We start from the raw sequence: 15055 nt of genomic DNA, 5'->3' as shown, positions 1-15055 counted from the left end.
TTCCTTCAGCTCAGAAATGGAAAATTATCTGCTAAAAAATTGTTCTAGCATATGAAATTTAGATGTAAATTAGTTGTTCTTCCTCAGTTTTTATTTACCTATTATTTTGCATTGTGGTATTTTTGTATGCATTTAGATAGCCACAAACGTGAGCCATCTCTACTCTTAGTGCTAAAATGGGGAGGAGAATTAACACCTGCAGGCAGAGTTCAGGCAGAGGAACTAGGAAGAGCTTTCCGATGCATGTACCCAGGTGGACAAGGTAACTCATTTCATTTATTGGTGGCAAAGGAAGCCATTTCTTTAGACCGAGAACTTGGGGGGGAAAGAAACAGAAGCAAGATTATAAGGTTGTTTTTCTTTTGGTAGGTGACTATGCTGGATTTCCAGGATGTGGTTTACTTAGACTGCATAGTACCTATCGGCATGATCTGAAAATTTATGCTTCGGATGAAGGCAGAGTTCAAATGACTGCGGCAGCTTTTGCAAAGGTACTATGAAAATTATAATTTCAACTGAAAGATGGGAAAGGAATACAGGCTGTTTATAAGAAAATTTCGGAGATTGTACAATGAACTTCCTTTTTAAAAAAATGTTTTAAATATTAAAGACATGCAAAATTAGCTACTTGGCCTACTTTCATATCATACATGCTTTCCTCTCACTTATGATTAGTAGTTCAATGCTCAGGTGCCAGGTATGGCGCGTGCATCCTGCAGCCGGGGGCGGGGCACGCTGCGTTGAGCCTCTCCGCTGCCTCCCCCTCAGTTGTAGGGCGGCTGAGGGAGAGGCAGAGGGCAGATGTAAGTCACACGCCGTTTCAGGCAGCATGGAGCCTGCAGGCACCCAAGCCACCATGTCACTCCCAGGAGTGACAGCCCCCGCAGTGTGGTGCCCAGTGCCAGCTGCATTTGTTGACTGAACTAAAATGTTTCATGAGCCCAATTTTTTATTTTTTATTTTTAAAACTCATATTTCCTCCCCCCTTAAAACTCATATTTTGGTCATTTTGTCACCCCTCTCAGTGATGATACCCAGGGTGGACCGCACCCCTTTCCTCCGCCACTGCTTGGCACATGAGCGCTCATGCGGGGGTGGGGGGTGGCAGTCATCTCAATATTGGGGAGGGCTCAGCCCCCTTCCCACCACCAGTGAGAGAACCAAAGCCCCTTCTGCCCCCTATAGTTGGGGCCCTGCACCAGTCATTCTGTGTGTGAAATTTATAAATTGCTTCTTTCTTGATGTGGTAAAACAGGATGGATGGAGACTAACTTTTATTTCAATTGAAAGCTCAAAGTCTGGGGCCTCTACTCAGGGGCACCACTGAAAGACTTCATGGGTGTCATGGTGCCTGTGGGCACTGGGTTGATGACCCCTGCTCCAAGCCATATGCTCTAATCAAAAGTGGACACCACAATCATAGTTCTTCTTGTATTACCTGCCTGCGCGTAGGCCATAGTGTAATAAGCACTAAAAAGCAAAAACTATTAACAACAGGTAGAAAGTCACTAGCATATATGCATGATAGGTATACAGTTATTTGCTTAAGCATGAATTGAACTGGTGAGGGGATACACCAGGTGTACCTTCTTGAAAGTTTGACTTCCTGCCAGTGGAGAGGTGAGTGGTGACAACCCACACTGGACCCCCTTTCTCCCTACAGAAAAGGAACTTATCCCGTTAAGTACCAATGTTCACTTTTGTGCTTTAGACTCTTTGCCACATTTCCCCTCATCACTCAGTTATTTTGTTTACCCAGGGACTCCTGGCATTGGAGGGAGAGCTTACTCCTATACTTGTCCAGATGGTCAAAAGTGCTAATATGAATGGGCTACTCGACAGTGACAGTGACTCTCTTAGCAGCTGCCAACATCGTGCGAAGGCACGCCTTAATGAAATACTCCAAAGAGACAGAGACTTTACTGATGAAGACTATGAAAAGGTTAGAAGATAACAAAGTACTATACTGTGCTCTAAATACTGAATGTGGGCAAATGTTGAAAATCAGTGGATTCTCTTCTAGCCATCTTCTGAAACTCTCCTGAATGGAGCACAAGGAGAATTGGGGAAAAACACACACATTATAACTGGAAAAGTGTTTTGATGATAATTGAAAGGTCAATTAAAATAACAAAAGCAGTAATAAACTGACACATAATATAAGTGTTATAATGAATGTGTGCTGAGCAATGATATGGTTATTTTTCTGATATGTTGCTGTCCATGTCAAAGCCCCACTCTTTAAAAGGCAGGAGAGTAGTACTAAAGGCATCTAAAACTGGAAATAGCCCTATGCTTCCTGTCCTTCCTTAAAAAGTTGGTCTTTCAAGACCACAGGGAAAATATTGCATGAGAATGGTTGGATGATGGCATCATGTGGATGCCTTGGAGAAAGTAGGTGAGTGAAGCATGGCAAATCCACACTAAATGTCTAGTGCAGAGGCACTTTGGTTTGAACAGTCTTAGATGTATTAAGTGGTATTCAACTAAGTTTTATTAAAATAGACCTATTGAAATTAATGGGCGAAACTTAGTCATCTTGATTTATTTCAATGGATCAGCTCAGAGTAAAACTTGGTTGAATCCCACCCACTGGGTAAAAAGTAATTTTGGTGCGTTAAAGAAGGGTTTACTGGGCTGGGTAATAATCATGAGCTATGACAAAGGCAAGAGAGCAGAACTGCGGAAAATGGAGTGATTCTCCTCAGTTTTTTCTCCAGCCTTGGCGAAAGCAGTTCAGCTTTCCCGGCTCTCTCTATTCCTTTGTCAGTTAAGTGTTTTTACTTCTTATTATTTCACTATTGTCCTTCTGTTGTCACTGTGTGTTTTTTCCACCACACTGTGTTTTTTCCTCCACTTCCCACAATTCTGCTGTCCTACCTTCATCATAGCTCATGATGATTACCCAACCCAGTGAACGCTTCCGAACCCACCAAATCTGTGCTTCAGATAAGACCAAACATCTTTTTTAGTGCCACAAGCACCATTTACTTCATTGGGACTTAATTTCTTTGTTTTATAACATTTATACACCACTTGATTGTAAAAAACAAACAAAAACCCTGAAAGCAATCATTTATTGAAAATCAAATTATGATTCTTAAGATTACCTGTTTTGAGGTTATAGTATCCTATTATCCTTCAGCCAAAAATAAAAATGAATAGAGCTAATGAATTCCCTTTTTATTTGATATTCAGCTCACACCATCCGGCAGTGTTTCTCTGATAAAATCAATGCAAGTCATTAAAAACCCTGTTAAGACGTGTGATAAGGTATATTCCTTGATCCAGAGTTTGACATCTCAGATCAGAAGACGGATGGAAGATCCTAAGTCTGCAGGTAAGCAATTATTTTAAGCAGACTGTAGCCATGAAGGCTTAGGCAGTTTTAAGAATTTTGAGTAGACAGTATTTCTGTCAGTGAAATTTAGCTACTAAAATATATACTAATAGTGAGTTATTAGTGAAGAAAAGATAGGGTGCCAAGAGATTTATGGTGACCCAAAAGAAGAGAGGGTGGTGTGGCACGCAGTGGTAAAAACGGCCAGTTGAGAAATGTGGGTGCAAAGAGAAGAGAGTATGCTATGAGACGAAGACAAAAAAAGGAGGGGCAGAGTTAACTAGATTGGAGAAAACCCATGGCGCAGAGAGAGTTTGCACGGGGGTGCAGGGGGAGGAAATGAATTTAACAAAAATAGTTTTAGAAGAAAACAACTAAAATTGAAAAAAATGTTCTTTCTGTGGCCAATGTAACAATCTATCCCTCTTTAGTTAATAAAGCTACCCATCAGAACAATATGAACTGTTCAGTCCTTTACTAGAGCTTGTTTAGGTCATGACTTTTGTCATGTAAGTGGGTTGCATTCTTTAATCTGGAAAAGGATATATTTGATGTGAAAGCAAATATACATGAGATAATTCTAACTAGAATATACTAGATCATAAATTTTCTTAATGTTTCATTTGATTTTACTTCATGTTACCTGATTTGATTATTCTTCACTAATAATTGTCCACCTAGATATTCAGCTTTACCACAGTGAAACGCTGGAGCTAATGTTGCGTAGGTGGTCCAAGCTTGAAAAGGACTTTAAAACAAAGAATGGAAGATATGACATCAGTAAAATTCCAGATATCTATGACTGTATTAAGTATGATGTCCAGCATAATGTCTCTTTAAAACTAGAAAACACAATGGAACTATATAGACTGTCAAAGGCGTTAGCTGACATTGTTATACCACAGGTATGTACTCTACAATAGTATTCTGCAACAACTAGATGTTTCATACTGGTTATGCTTGCTAATCAATATGGCAATCTATAACTATTTCCAAACGATTTGTGGTTCACTAACCAGTTTTTATAAATGGTATATATTGAAAAAAATATTGTTTGTTTCTGTTCCTTATTAAATTAAAAAAGGAAAAATCTAGAGGATATGTAATCTAATAATTACATAGACGTATCTTTTCTATATATTGGCTAAATCCAGTGCAATCCTGTACATGTGTACTGTAAGTGCCATTGAGTACAATGAGACTTACTCCCTGGTTAAGCAGGCAGAAGATTACAGCCTAAGCTACTTTGGTCCTAGTAAAATAAATGGGGCAGGTTAGTCATTGCTTAGCTCCTATTGAAATTAGTAGGACCTAATCAGTGACTAACTTACACCATTTATTTTAATGGAGCCAAAGTGCAACTAACTCCCAAGCCATAATAAGCGAGTGACAAGTAGGTTCCTGCAACCAGTCGATGCAAGACATTAAAAACCTATTGTGACACATGGTCTAGATTTTGACATCAGATCATGAGGAATGGAAATTTACAAGCAAACAGAGTTGCGACCACTGTATTCCATTCCCCTCCCATCTTGGTTTTACCCCCTCCCTTTCAACAGTCAGTATTGTGTGGGCACTTGATATACTCAGTCCTCCGTGGGTTCTTTTGAGTGTCTCCCCACCCCTTAGGATTTTTCCAAGTGATGTTTTGTGCTTCTGCAAACCTCAGGATTACCCTGACTGCACATGAATGGTGCACATTTAGCTGCATAACTGATAAGTGATTGCGCTCAGAGAATTTAATCTGAAATAGAAAGAACAAATGGGGTCCTATAGCAAAATATTGTAGCATGCCATGCATATATTCAGTGCACATTGTAGCTTATTTTTAATTATGCTCTTCTCATCCAGGAATATGGTATTACTGCAGCTGAGAAAATAGAAATAGCTAAAGGGTACTGCAATCCACTACTGAGGAAAATCCGGTCCGATCTTCAAAGAACTCAAGATGATGATACAGTTAACAAGCTCCACCCTTTGTAAGTTCCTTTTTGCTTGGAAAACTTGGTAGTGGTACTTTCTTGTTACTTTTATAGTGACATGAATTTAGCCATTTGTTGAGTAAAAGTATGATAACCAAATCCTGCTTGCTGCCTCCTCGCCCCCAAGGCTGCTTGCCTGCCAGGGCAGATCCCCACCAACCGTCCTGTTCTGCTGCTGCTGCTGCTTTCTCATCAGCCTCCAATGCTGCTGAGGCCAAAACAGAAGCAGCAGCAGAACAAGACTGCTGCTGGGGAACTGCCCTTTTCCCCATCCTCACTGTTCCTTCATAGCACGTCTTGGCCAGCCACGACCCGTGCTGCTTGCCTGCCTGCCTGCTGTTCTGTCATTAAACTGCAGTAACCACCACCATATTCTTGTAAGATAAAGAGTCTTCATAATACTCCCAGCCACGCCAACTGCAGCATGACTACATTTTGCTTTTAAAAAAGACTATTATAGTAAGAAATACAAGATATATTTTTTTCCGGGGGGGGGGGGGGGACTGATCTTATGAAACAAAAGGGGGGAAATGTGAAATTTGTTCACTGCATGGTCATTACACAGGTACTCTTTCACCAATTTAAGAGAGTTTGGGAAATTATTCTGGATTTTTTTTTATCTTTAGAAATTTTGATGATGGGGAGATGCACTTTAAGCTCTCTTGCTTTCTCTACAGGTACTCACGAGCCTGTATAATACTTGTTTACTGTCTCAGATTATTTTGCTCTTAGGTATTCCAGTGGGGTTATGTCTCCTGAACGTCATGTCCGAACTAGGCTATACTTCACCAGTGAGAGCCATGTCCATTCCTTACTATCAACTCTTCGCTTCGGTTCTTTATGTGATGTAAGTGATATCCTCTTCTGGTTGTTTTAGTTGAGTTGTGTATGCTCATCACTTTTGGAAATGTGCAGGGTACTTTATTATTATTATTTAGGTAGAAGTATTATGTGGCAACTCAAAATGCCACTCCCACGGGAATAAACTTTGCATTACAGAAAATCTACTGGGAGAGCTCTGGGTGGATTTGGAGAGCCATGTCCTAAAAACATTTTGAATAATGCAAACTTTATACTACTATGTGTAGTTGGGGGTTTTCCCCATAGGCAGAAATAGTTCTGTTACCTTTCATTGACTTATCTTTGTTCTGAAACGTGTGGAAAAGGCTACTGTGAGTTATTTTATCTGTTCCATGTTTTGAAATATCTGCCACTTGACCTTTTAAAATCTATATGATATTCTCAGACACAGTCCAGCACATTTCTCTGACTGATATTCTGCAAATTGATCATTATGAAGAGAGGCGCAAGCTATTTGTAGAAGGGGGTTGCTGCTAAATAGCTATAGAAATGACAGAATTTCAGTTGTGGGCATGCTGGTAAACCTAAACTCTGTAATCCTTCTTCTTGCTTGTAACCACATGCACAGCATGTGTACTGCACTTTTCCATCATCACCACTTGTTATCTTCCCCAACCCATTGTTATCATTTTTAAATTATATGCTCCTTGAAGTATTTTTGCCTGTACAGTTATGAAAATGCTTTGTATTTCAGTTTTGCTTTGCAAATAATAATAATATTTAAATTATGATAGGTTTTGGGAAAAGATGTAAAAGTGATGTAACATTGGCCTGTATAAGAATGCATTTTATTATAGTGCCATGCAATCCTATGTAGGCTTGCTTAGAAGTAAGTCAGTTGTGCTTAATGTTTTGTCCTTGGTGTTTCAAATTGCAGCCCTTGAGTTAGAAGCTAACAATTAGAAGTTAAGAGAATGTAGAGATTAGAAAGAAATTGTCACCCATATGCTTGCAGTACTAAACCTGTGAATTTCTTTTGATCTAAGCCATCAAAAGACGAACAGTGGAAACGAGCTATGGATTATCTAAATGCTGTCAGTGAACTCAATTACATGACTCAGATTGTGATCATGCTGTATGAGGATCCAAACAAGGTAAAGAAATGCTAAGCACATAGGCAAACCAGCATTATATACTTGGAAACATAGTTTAACTCCTTGTCCATTTTCTTTAGGAGCTTTCATCAGAGGAGCGTTTCCATGTGGAATTGCACTTCAGTCCAGGAGCTAAAGGCTGTGAAGAAGATAAAAATTTACCGTCAGGCTTCGGATACAGACCTGCTTCACGGGAGGTAAACACTCTTTAAAATGTTTCTTACGTACATGAAATTTGAGCAGGACTTTTCACAGTAGCTGAATGCTTAATATTGTACCATGACATAACACAGCTTGTGTTGTTGTACCTTTCCCACTTATTTGAAGAAAATATCACATTTTGAATTTTGAGGAAAAGCTGTGGCCATCTGTCACAACATGGCTGCCATGGGGATGTGGCATGTCACAAAATTAGAGGGTGTACTGTCATTGCTGCTACCCTGGACAACATTATGTTGTGGAGGTTACACCATGTCACCTGCACAAAACAATGCTGTCGCTGTCTTAACAAGAAGCATTCCCCAGTACCAGGAAAAATGTACAAGGTGGCCATATCACACTCTTTCCCCCCTCTCCCTCACATTGCATATGCCACACACATGCAGACCAAGGACACACTTGTATTTCTCTCGCATACACGTCACGTGCACACAGTCACACACACAAATGCCTCCATTTAACTCTCACTATCATGCACGTGTGCGCACACCATACATACCTACATCTTTCTCTGCCCAAGTACCTTTCTCTCAATCACACACAGAGCATACTTGAGCACCCCACCTCACACCCAGACCCACACATGTTCAGAAAAGCCCTTACATGGGTGAAGGAAGTGTTGGGAATAAGGTCTTCTTCCACCCAGCCAAGAACAGCTCCACTGGCCTCTGCCTGCGACTGAGCCCCCAGTTTCACCTAACAAAAGGCCTTCCCATCAGCAGTTGTCTGCAAAAAAGCACCAAAACAGGGTGCTGCTTGGAGGGACTTGGCCAGCCTGTGATCTGCTGAATCTCTAGCTGGTCCCACTTGGTGGCAATGGGCTCAATCTGGGTCTGGTCATGATGCCAGCTCCAGACTGAGGTAGGCAAGAGCAGACTTTTGCCAGTCCACTGTCCTCTGCCCCAGATGGTGTGAACAGCTCCCTTGTTGGGGTATGGATTGCCCCGCCAGATACTAAGAAAAATTTGTTTTCTTGAAAGTAACATTCATAATGGACAAATCATTGTCTTCAGAATTGGAGACAGTTGCTAGGGCCTGACCGAATGTGCTTTCATGTACATTCCCATAGCTCCATAGGAAGTTGCTTTATCCAAACGCATGTGGTACGTGGTTTGTTGCTATTGGTATCCAAGGGCCATAATCCTTAATATTTGAAGGAATTATGTTTTCCACCTGCCGAATGTTTTGTGTCACATGAAACATCCATTTTCTTCCAGAATGATGGCTCAAGGAAAAACTCCCAGAAAAATGAAAGTGATGAGGAATCACATGCTTGTAGAAGGGATGAAACAGATCGATCTGTAATGATCTTCAAGCCATTGGTGTCAGATCCAATTCATATACACAGAAAGTCGCCTCTTCCAAGACCCAGGAAAATTGGTTCATCAGAAGTAAGTTTGCTGTTCCCATGCTTAACTACTGTAGAAACAGGCTCCTGTTTTAGAGAGATTTTCACATTTCTTTTTCTCTTTTTTAATGCATGGCAAATACATAGCTGTAGTTCTCTTAGGACTTTAACATTGCTTCAGACACTTCCATAAATTAATAACCGAAAGATACCACTATTCAGAGGAGTTTGGATCACTTAACAAGGTCTAAGTTAGTCTTCAGGCTGACTAATCTACATTGCTTGCATATACAATCTTACAAAATGTATTATTCTACAATAAATAGTTAAAGACATTTTTTGCCCTTTGCAAGAATGTTATGGTTCTTCCCAATATATATGTTTCCTAATATAACTGATTGTTGTAGTGTACCCTGAAAGATGAGACATTATCTTATCAATATGAAAGATATGTCTTCTGTCCCAAAATCTTAAATATTCTGAATCAAGGTTGATGCAGAGGTCTGTCATATTTACAAGGGCTACTTCAGAATAGTGAAGTAGGTGAGGAGAGAGTTTCTCTTTTTACCAATCATTTTTCAGTAACAGAATAAAATTGCAAGAAGCAGTATGGCCCAGTTCACACAACACAGTAAACCGTAACTGATGGTTTACCATGAATGCAGAGATCACCCCACCTTTGCTTTTCTTGTACAGCCAGCAGGAGCAATAAACCACAATCCCTGGTTTAGTGTTGCATCTGAACCTAGGAACCATGGTTTGTTCTATTCCAAACAAATCATGACATTAAGCCAAAAACAAACCATATTCCTAGTTTGGATGGAATGCTAAGCCAGGGAGTGTGGTTTGCTGCTCTCACTAGCTAGAGGGAAGGAGCGTTCTGCACATTCATGATAAACCATCAACTGCTAGATACTGTGATATGTGAATGCTGTATATGTTACAATTTATTTCTGGTGTCATTGTGGGCACTAGTTTGTGTAACAGCCCTTGTCCCTTGACAAGTCAGGAGCAAAGACTTTTGGGGAGTGGGTTGTACTATCTCCAGACTTAGATGCTACAAAATGAATAATTCCAAATAATTTGGCCATTTGATATTATTGATTGAATTCTATACTATTATTTGGCTGTCTTGAGCTGTGATAAATATGAAGGCTAAAAAAAACTCATTTTGTATCCAAGATCTTGTATATATCCTATGGGATTTTTATTTTTATTTTATTTTATTTACCTTTTTCCTCTGAAGCAAAGATCCCATGTTGTATCTCCGTTTTTCAAAAACTCCTCTCCGTTTCATAAGTGCCATGTGTTGTTCAGGACCCAACATCTAAAATTCCAAGTACTAAGCCTCTGTGTGTGTGCAGAATTATTTATGCTGTTATTTGGATCTTAGCCTAATTGTACTAAGAGATGCCTTCACAAATTGTGCATCAGCTCACTACTAGTCACTGGCATAATACCTGCACTCTGGTAGGTGGTTGCTCAAGGCTACAGACGATCCTGCCACCTTTTGACCATCCCACTTTTCAGCAGGCGGGCCTGGACTCTTCTAACAGCAGGCAGGTCACTTGACTTCTTAGTTCTACCCTTGTGTTTCCAGTTCATCAAACCTGTAGCGAATAAAGTTTATAGCCTGTTTAAACCAAATTCTTTTCCCTCCCCACCCCTCCCATCCAGCCCACTCTCTCCCCAATGCGGGCACATGTGTTTGTTACTGATCATGACAGTCTTTATCAGAGAGAAATTATATGTATATTTCTTAGGGATCCAAAAATATTTTAATTATTATGATGTTCCAGGTTTTTTATGTGATGATACACGAATATCCTAATAAATGCTGTGGGTTTTTCCAGCAGGCAAACATTAATGTTGAGCAGTATTCTACATATCCTTTGTAATTTTTCACACATAGTTGTAAATTCTGCTTTTCCCTGTCAATAAACACTGTTTTTATTTTGCTGACTTTACTAGCCTGAAACTTTAATATAGAAAGATTTGGAAATCATGGCTTCATTTTTTACATTATATTTTTCTTTCTTCTTGGGACATTCTGTGTATTCATTGATAGGAACATGGAGTGATTCTTTTTAGCTGAATTTAGAATTCTTTCCCACTTCAATAAAATACCATTTTAAAAAGATTAATTTTTAAATGGTGTGTAAAGCAACGTGAAGCTGATTCTCTTCTATTTGGAGAAAGTGAACAAAAATCAAACAACTTAACCTTGAAGATCAAGGCTCCCTAAATATATATTGAACAGAAATGTATCTGTTATGTTCTTTCAGTGTGGTCCTGACTCTGTTTCTTGTGAATGTCTTGATCTAGACCTAAATTATAACAGCATTGTTGGTGTGCCAGCCTGTCCCTGGTGTTTGGTTTAGTTCTTAGAGTTGGTCCTGGAGCTTAGGCAGGATGTATAATGCTTATGCAGAGGATAGATGTGGCATGTGGATACAGAATGAAGATTAAATTTTACTGGCGTGTTTTGTTAGGGAGAAAACTGAGACACTAAAATTAAGAAAATGTTGTTAGTGTCATCAGAGGCCAGTTACATGTTTTTGTGAAATATGTGCTTTATTAATAGTGAACGCAGCACAGGCAGAGAGGAACACAATTAACGGTGACATTTTTAAAATATGTACATATTCAGTTTCCTTGTCATTAGTACTGTTTAAGTGTCTGTAGTGAAAATAGTAGCTGAGTATTTCCAGTTGTTTGTATTGTGTGATTTTATTATAGGAAACACGGCTCATTACTGTATAATGCTGTTAAAGTTATTTAGAAAAGGGTGCAGACAAAACTGTATTTCATTTTCTTATCATTTGGCTATGAATCTAACGTTGCATGCTTTGCTGTTTTTTTGCCCCCTTTCTCACTTCCAGGAAGAGAGCCCCCTGAGTGTGTCTAGCCCAGAGTGTATTGGTACCTGGCTGCATTACACCAGTGGTGTGGGTACTGGGCGTCGAAGACGCAGATCAGGGGAACAAATCACTTCTTCCCCTGTCTCCCCTAAATCATTGGCTTTCACATCCAGTATTTTTGGCTCATGGCAACAGGTTTTTAAACTTTACTTCATTAAACATTACTATGCATTCCAAGCAGAAAACAGCTGTCTTTAAGGACATCTAATCCCTTGTTCTGGATTTTATTCAAAGAAAATTATTTCACCTGTCATTAAAATGTGATTTAAAAAACAACAACACTAGTTACTTCCAAGAATGCTCGGGGGGGAAAAAAGCAAGTGCATGTTTTTTTTTTTTTCCTACACAAGTTTCACTGAATGTAGTTGATTGTTTGGTTTTCAGTTGGTTTCTTTTCAGCACTGTAGAGATGGAAATAGTTAGTTCCTCATGAAATAGACATCAGCTTTGGCTTAGTTGTCCTTTAAGACTTTTCTTTTTTTTTACTTACAAAGCAAAACAAAAACAGCATTGAGTAATTTGGTGGCAGGTGCATTAAAATGATTGTCTAATAAATGAAACAAAATGTGATTTGAAGTAATTGGATTGGGGTCCAATATTGGTATTCCACAGTTGGGATTAGCGTAGATTGTCCTTTCAACGGCCTATTAACTGTTCAAGAAAAAAATTGTTAGTACTAATCATTATTTCTCTACTTGTGAACTGGAGGTATCCTTTCTCTCTCTCTCTTTGTTCTGAAGACAGTTCTTCATCCATTGTAATGTATAACATTGTGAAATTTGACATATTGGGGGAATTAAGTAATATAGTACATATACTGAACAGTAAAATAGAATAGTGTACAGCTTTTATCCAACTCAGATATACCCAAAGTAGACCCATTGAAATTAATGAAACCAAATTAGTCATATCTGTTCATTTCAGTGGGTCTGTTCTGAGTAGGACTAATGTTGGATATAAAATAAAATACTTACAAATGGTTGTACTAAACAATGGATGGTGCCCTGTTACCGGAAACCCTCCCCCCAAAAAAGAATGTTATTTTGATGTCCTATTGAAACTAAAAATTGCTTGGATATAGAAAAAAAGAGTTTTAGGTTAAAGGTTGTGAACATCAGGCGTTTACCCTGATAAGAGCCTGTGCATGGATCAGTGACTGTAAGGTGACCTCATCAGCCTGTCTGTGTTTCCTTTTTTTCCACTTCCTCTCCCTTCCAATACAGGCGCAGTTTAGGAGTGTTCATTTGGTAAACTAAAATGACACAGTTGTCTGTGTTTTCATATCTTTCTTGGTGTCTGTCCTGTTTTTGTCATCATGAATGCCTGCTTGCACCACTTCATTGCAAGGATCTCATGAGTGAACTGGATTCCCTTCAGCAATATTGCATGACCTTCCATATTGTTTTGGTATCTCTACTAATGCATCATATGGCTTATTAATACTTGTCTGTCATGAACAGGCTGCTGTTTCAAGCTTAATGGATTCTACAATCCCACTAGTCTGTTTTTGTTCTTAATTATCCATTTCCCATATCTAGGTCCCAACAGAAACCAACAGTTATTTCCGACCACCAAGAACTATTGTGGAGCAAAAGGCAAGCGGTATAGGTACGTATATATTTCCTAAAGTCCTGCTCCTTTATAGTAGACCTACTCAATTTTCAGTATTCAAGCTTGTAGATATTTTGAAAGTTAACTCCGTTGTTTGGATAATGTATCTTGAATATTTTAATACAAATAAGTCATTTGGTCATTGAATATAGAATATCAGTTGTCATTGTTGGCATGAATTTTTCACTTGAACCCAAACCATATTGTTGTTTTGACAAGTTAATAGAGACCATTTTAAGAGGATTCATCTCTAGGCTTTTGAGGGCTTGCTCCTTAGTCAGATGGGAACAGTTGAAGAGATTCTCCTGGTAATCAAAAACCTTTATTTTTCTCATTTTTTGTTTTCCATATACATTTAAGAACAACACAAGAGTAATGTTCTTTGCACTACCCCAAATTCCATCAACTACAGCTTTCAGAATACAGGCTTGGCTATTGTAACTGTTTTATTACAGCAAGCATCAGATTTATATTTCAGCAGCATTTTAGTACTGTAGAATGAATACTATTTTCATTCTGTAGTGTATTATACTACATTTGGTAGTGTATACTACCGGTACTTTTTTGCTCTGCAAATGTTTTAATATTATGGATAACACTTTCATAGCATGTCACACAAAACAAACACAGCATTAAATGCAGTCTAAGATAAAAATTTCTCCAGTTGTCTACTTAACTCTATATTCTTTCTATATGCACGATCTTTTTTTGTTTCTTTGTGTTTCAAAATTTTACCTAGCAAAATGCATACATCAGATGCTCTTGATTACTGGAGTTTAATTTTTCTAATGTTCTTCAATCATTGCACAATCCTGTTCTCTGTGATATTCCACATAAATATACCGTGTTGGCCCGAATATAAGCTGCACCCAAATATAAGCTGCACCTTTAAAATTGGAGAGGGAAAAGAGGGGAAAAAAACCTGAATATAAGCCGCACCATTCCTTGCTGCTCCGTTGCTAGCAACCTTTCCCCTTCCTCGCTCTCTCCCTTCCCGGCCTTGCGGGAGAGGATGCGGGACTATGCATAGGCCGGACATGGCTTTGCCACACTCCTGCCTGCATATCATAATGTCGCGAATATGAGCCACACTTTAACTTTTCACAGTCAGAATTTGGGCAAATAGTGAGACTTATATTCATGCCAATACAGTACATGTTGATGAAAACTGATCTAAATGCAGGTATTTCTTAAGTTCCAAAGCTTCTCCACAGATTAGACATTTATATTGATATGTTTCATCAGATGTGCTGCTAATGTTTTCCTCACCGTTTGGTTGTCAGTGGTAATAACAGAAATTTTGAATCAGTGGTTCATGATTAGAAAGCAAATAGATCAGGTTTCAAAGGGCAAGGATAGGAGAAACCTCTCCTGAGCAAGTGCCATTGAGATGAATTTTATATGGTAAGGTATTGTCCAAAACACATTACACCCAAAGTAGCCCTTTTCTTAGGTTTTTAAATGTAAAGTAAAATATTATTATGAGAGGATACCAATATTGTAGTATGTAGAGAATTATTCTTTATAAACAAGGTTTTTAATATCAGACAGCAAAACTCAGTACACCAGGGTTTGTTTTTAGATCAGCCATTAACTTTTAAAAATACATTGAGAAACTCAACACATTTAATGGGATATGTCTGCACAAGCCACAAGTGGAACGCGTGCAAGAAAACTTG

The 15055-nt window shown here is 38.8% G+C and overlaps 1 protein-coding gene across 31 annotated transcripts in view; it reads left to right on the top strand.

The window, feature by feature from the left end:
* The window catches only part of PPIP5K2 (diphosphoinositol pentakisphosphate kinase 2), a 51127-nt gene that overhangs the window by 25615 nt on the left and 10457 nt on the right, over positions 1 to 15055 (top strand). For 13 of the 31 annotated variants that reach the window (XR_014556066.1, XR_014556067.1, XR_014556068.1 and 10 more), the window contains 13 exons: positions 137 to 262; positions 370 to 491; positions 1760 to 1942; positions 3199 to 3340; positions 4022 to 4245; positions 5192 to 5319; positions 6055 to 6169; positions 7170 to 7277; positions 7358 to 7474; positions 8714 to 8887; positions 11727 to 11900; positions 12989 to 13012; positions 13304 to 13373. Coding sequence is in view for 25 of the 31 variants with exons in the window: in XM_083702200.1 (XP_083558326.1) it covers positions 137 to 262; positions 370 to 491; positions 1760 to 1942; positions 3199 to 3340; positions 4022 to 4245; positions 5192 to 5319; positions 6055 to 6169; positions 7170 to 7277; positions 7358 to 7474; positions 8714 to 8887; positions 11727 to 11900; positions 12989 to 13012; positions 13304 to 13373 (1707 nt within the window). In the remaining 6 variants the exon portion in view is untranslated. The remainder of the gene's footprint in view (positions 1 to 136; positions 263 to 369; positions 492 to 1759; positions 1943 to 3198; positions 3341 to 4021; positions 4246 to 5191; positions 5320 to 6054; positions 6170 to 7169; positions 7278 to 7357; positions 7475 to 8713; positions 8888 to 11726; positions 11901 to 12988; positions 13013 to 13303; positions 13374 to 15055) is intronic. The other 18 variants (XR_014556070.1, XM_083702198.1, XM_083702211.1 and 15 more) reach the window with 2 other exon arrangements.

This window comes from Podarcis gaigeae, assembly GCF_964106915.1.
Source record: "Podarcis gaigeae genome assembly, chromosome: 11".
Lineage (NCBI taxonomy): Eukaryota > Metazoa > Chordata > Lepidosauria > Squamata > Lacertidae > Podarcis > Podarcis gaigeae.
This window is presented reverse-complemented; position numbering and strand designations above follow the sequence as displayed.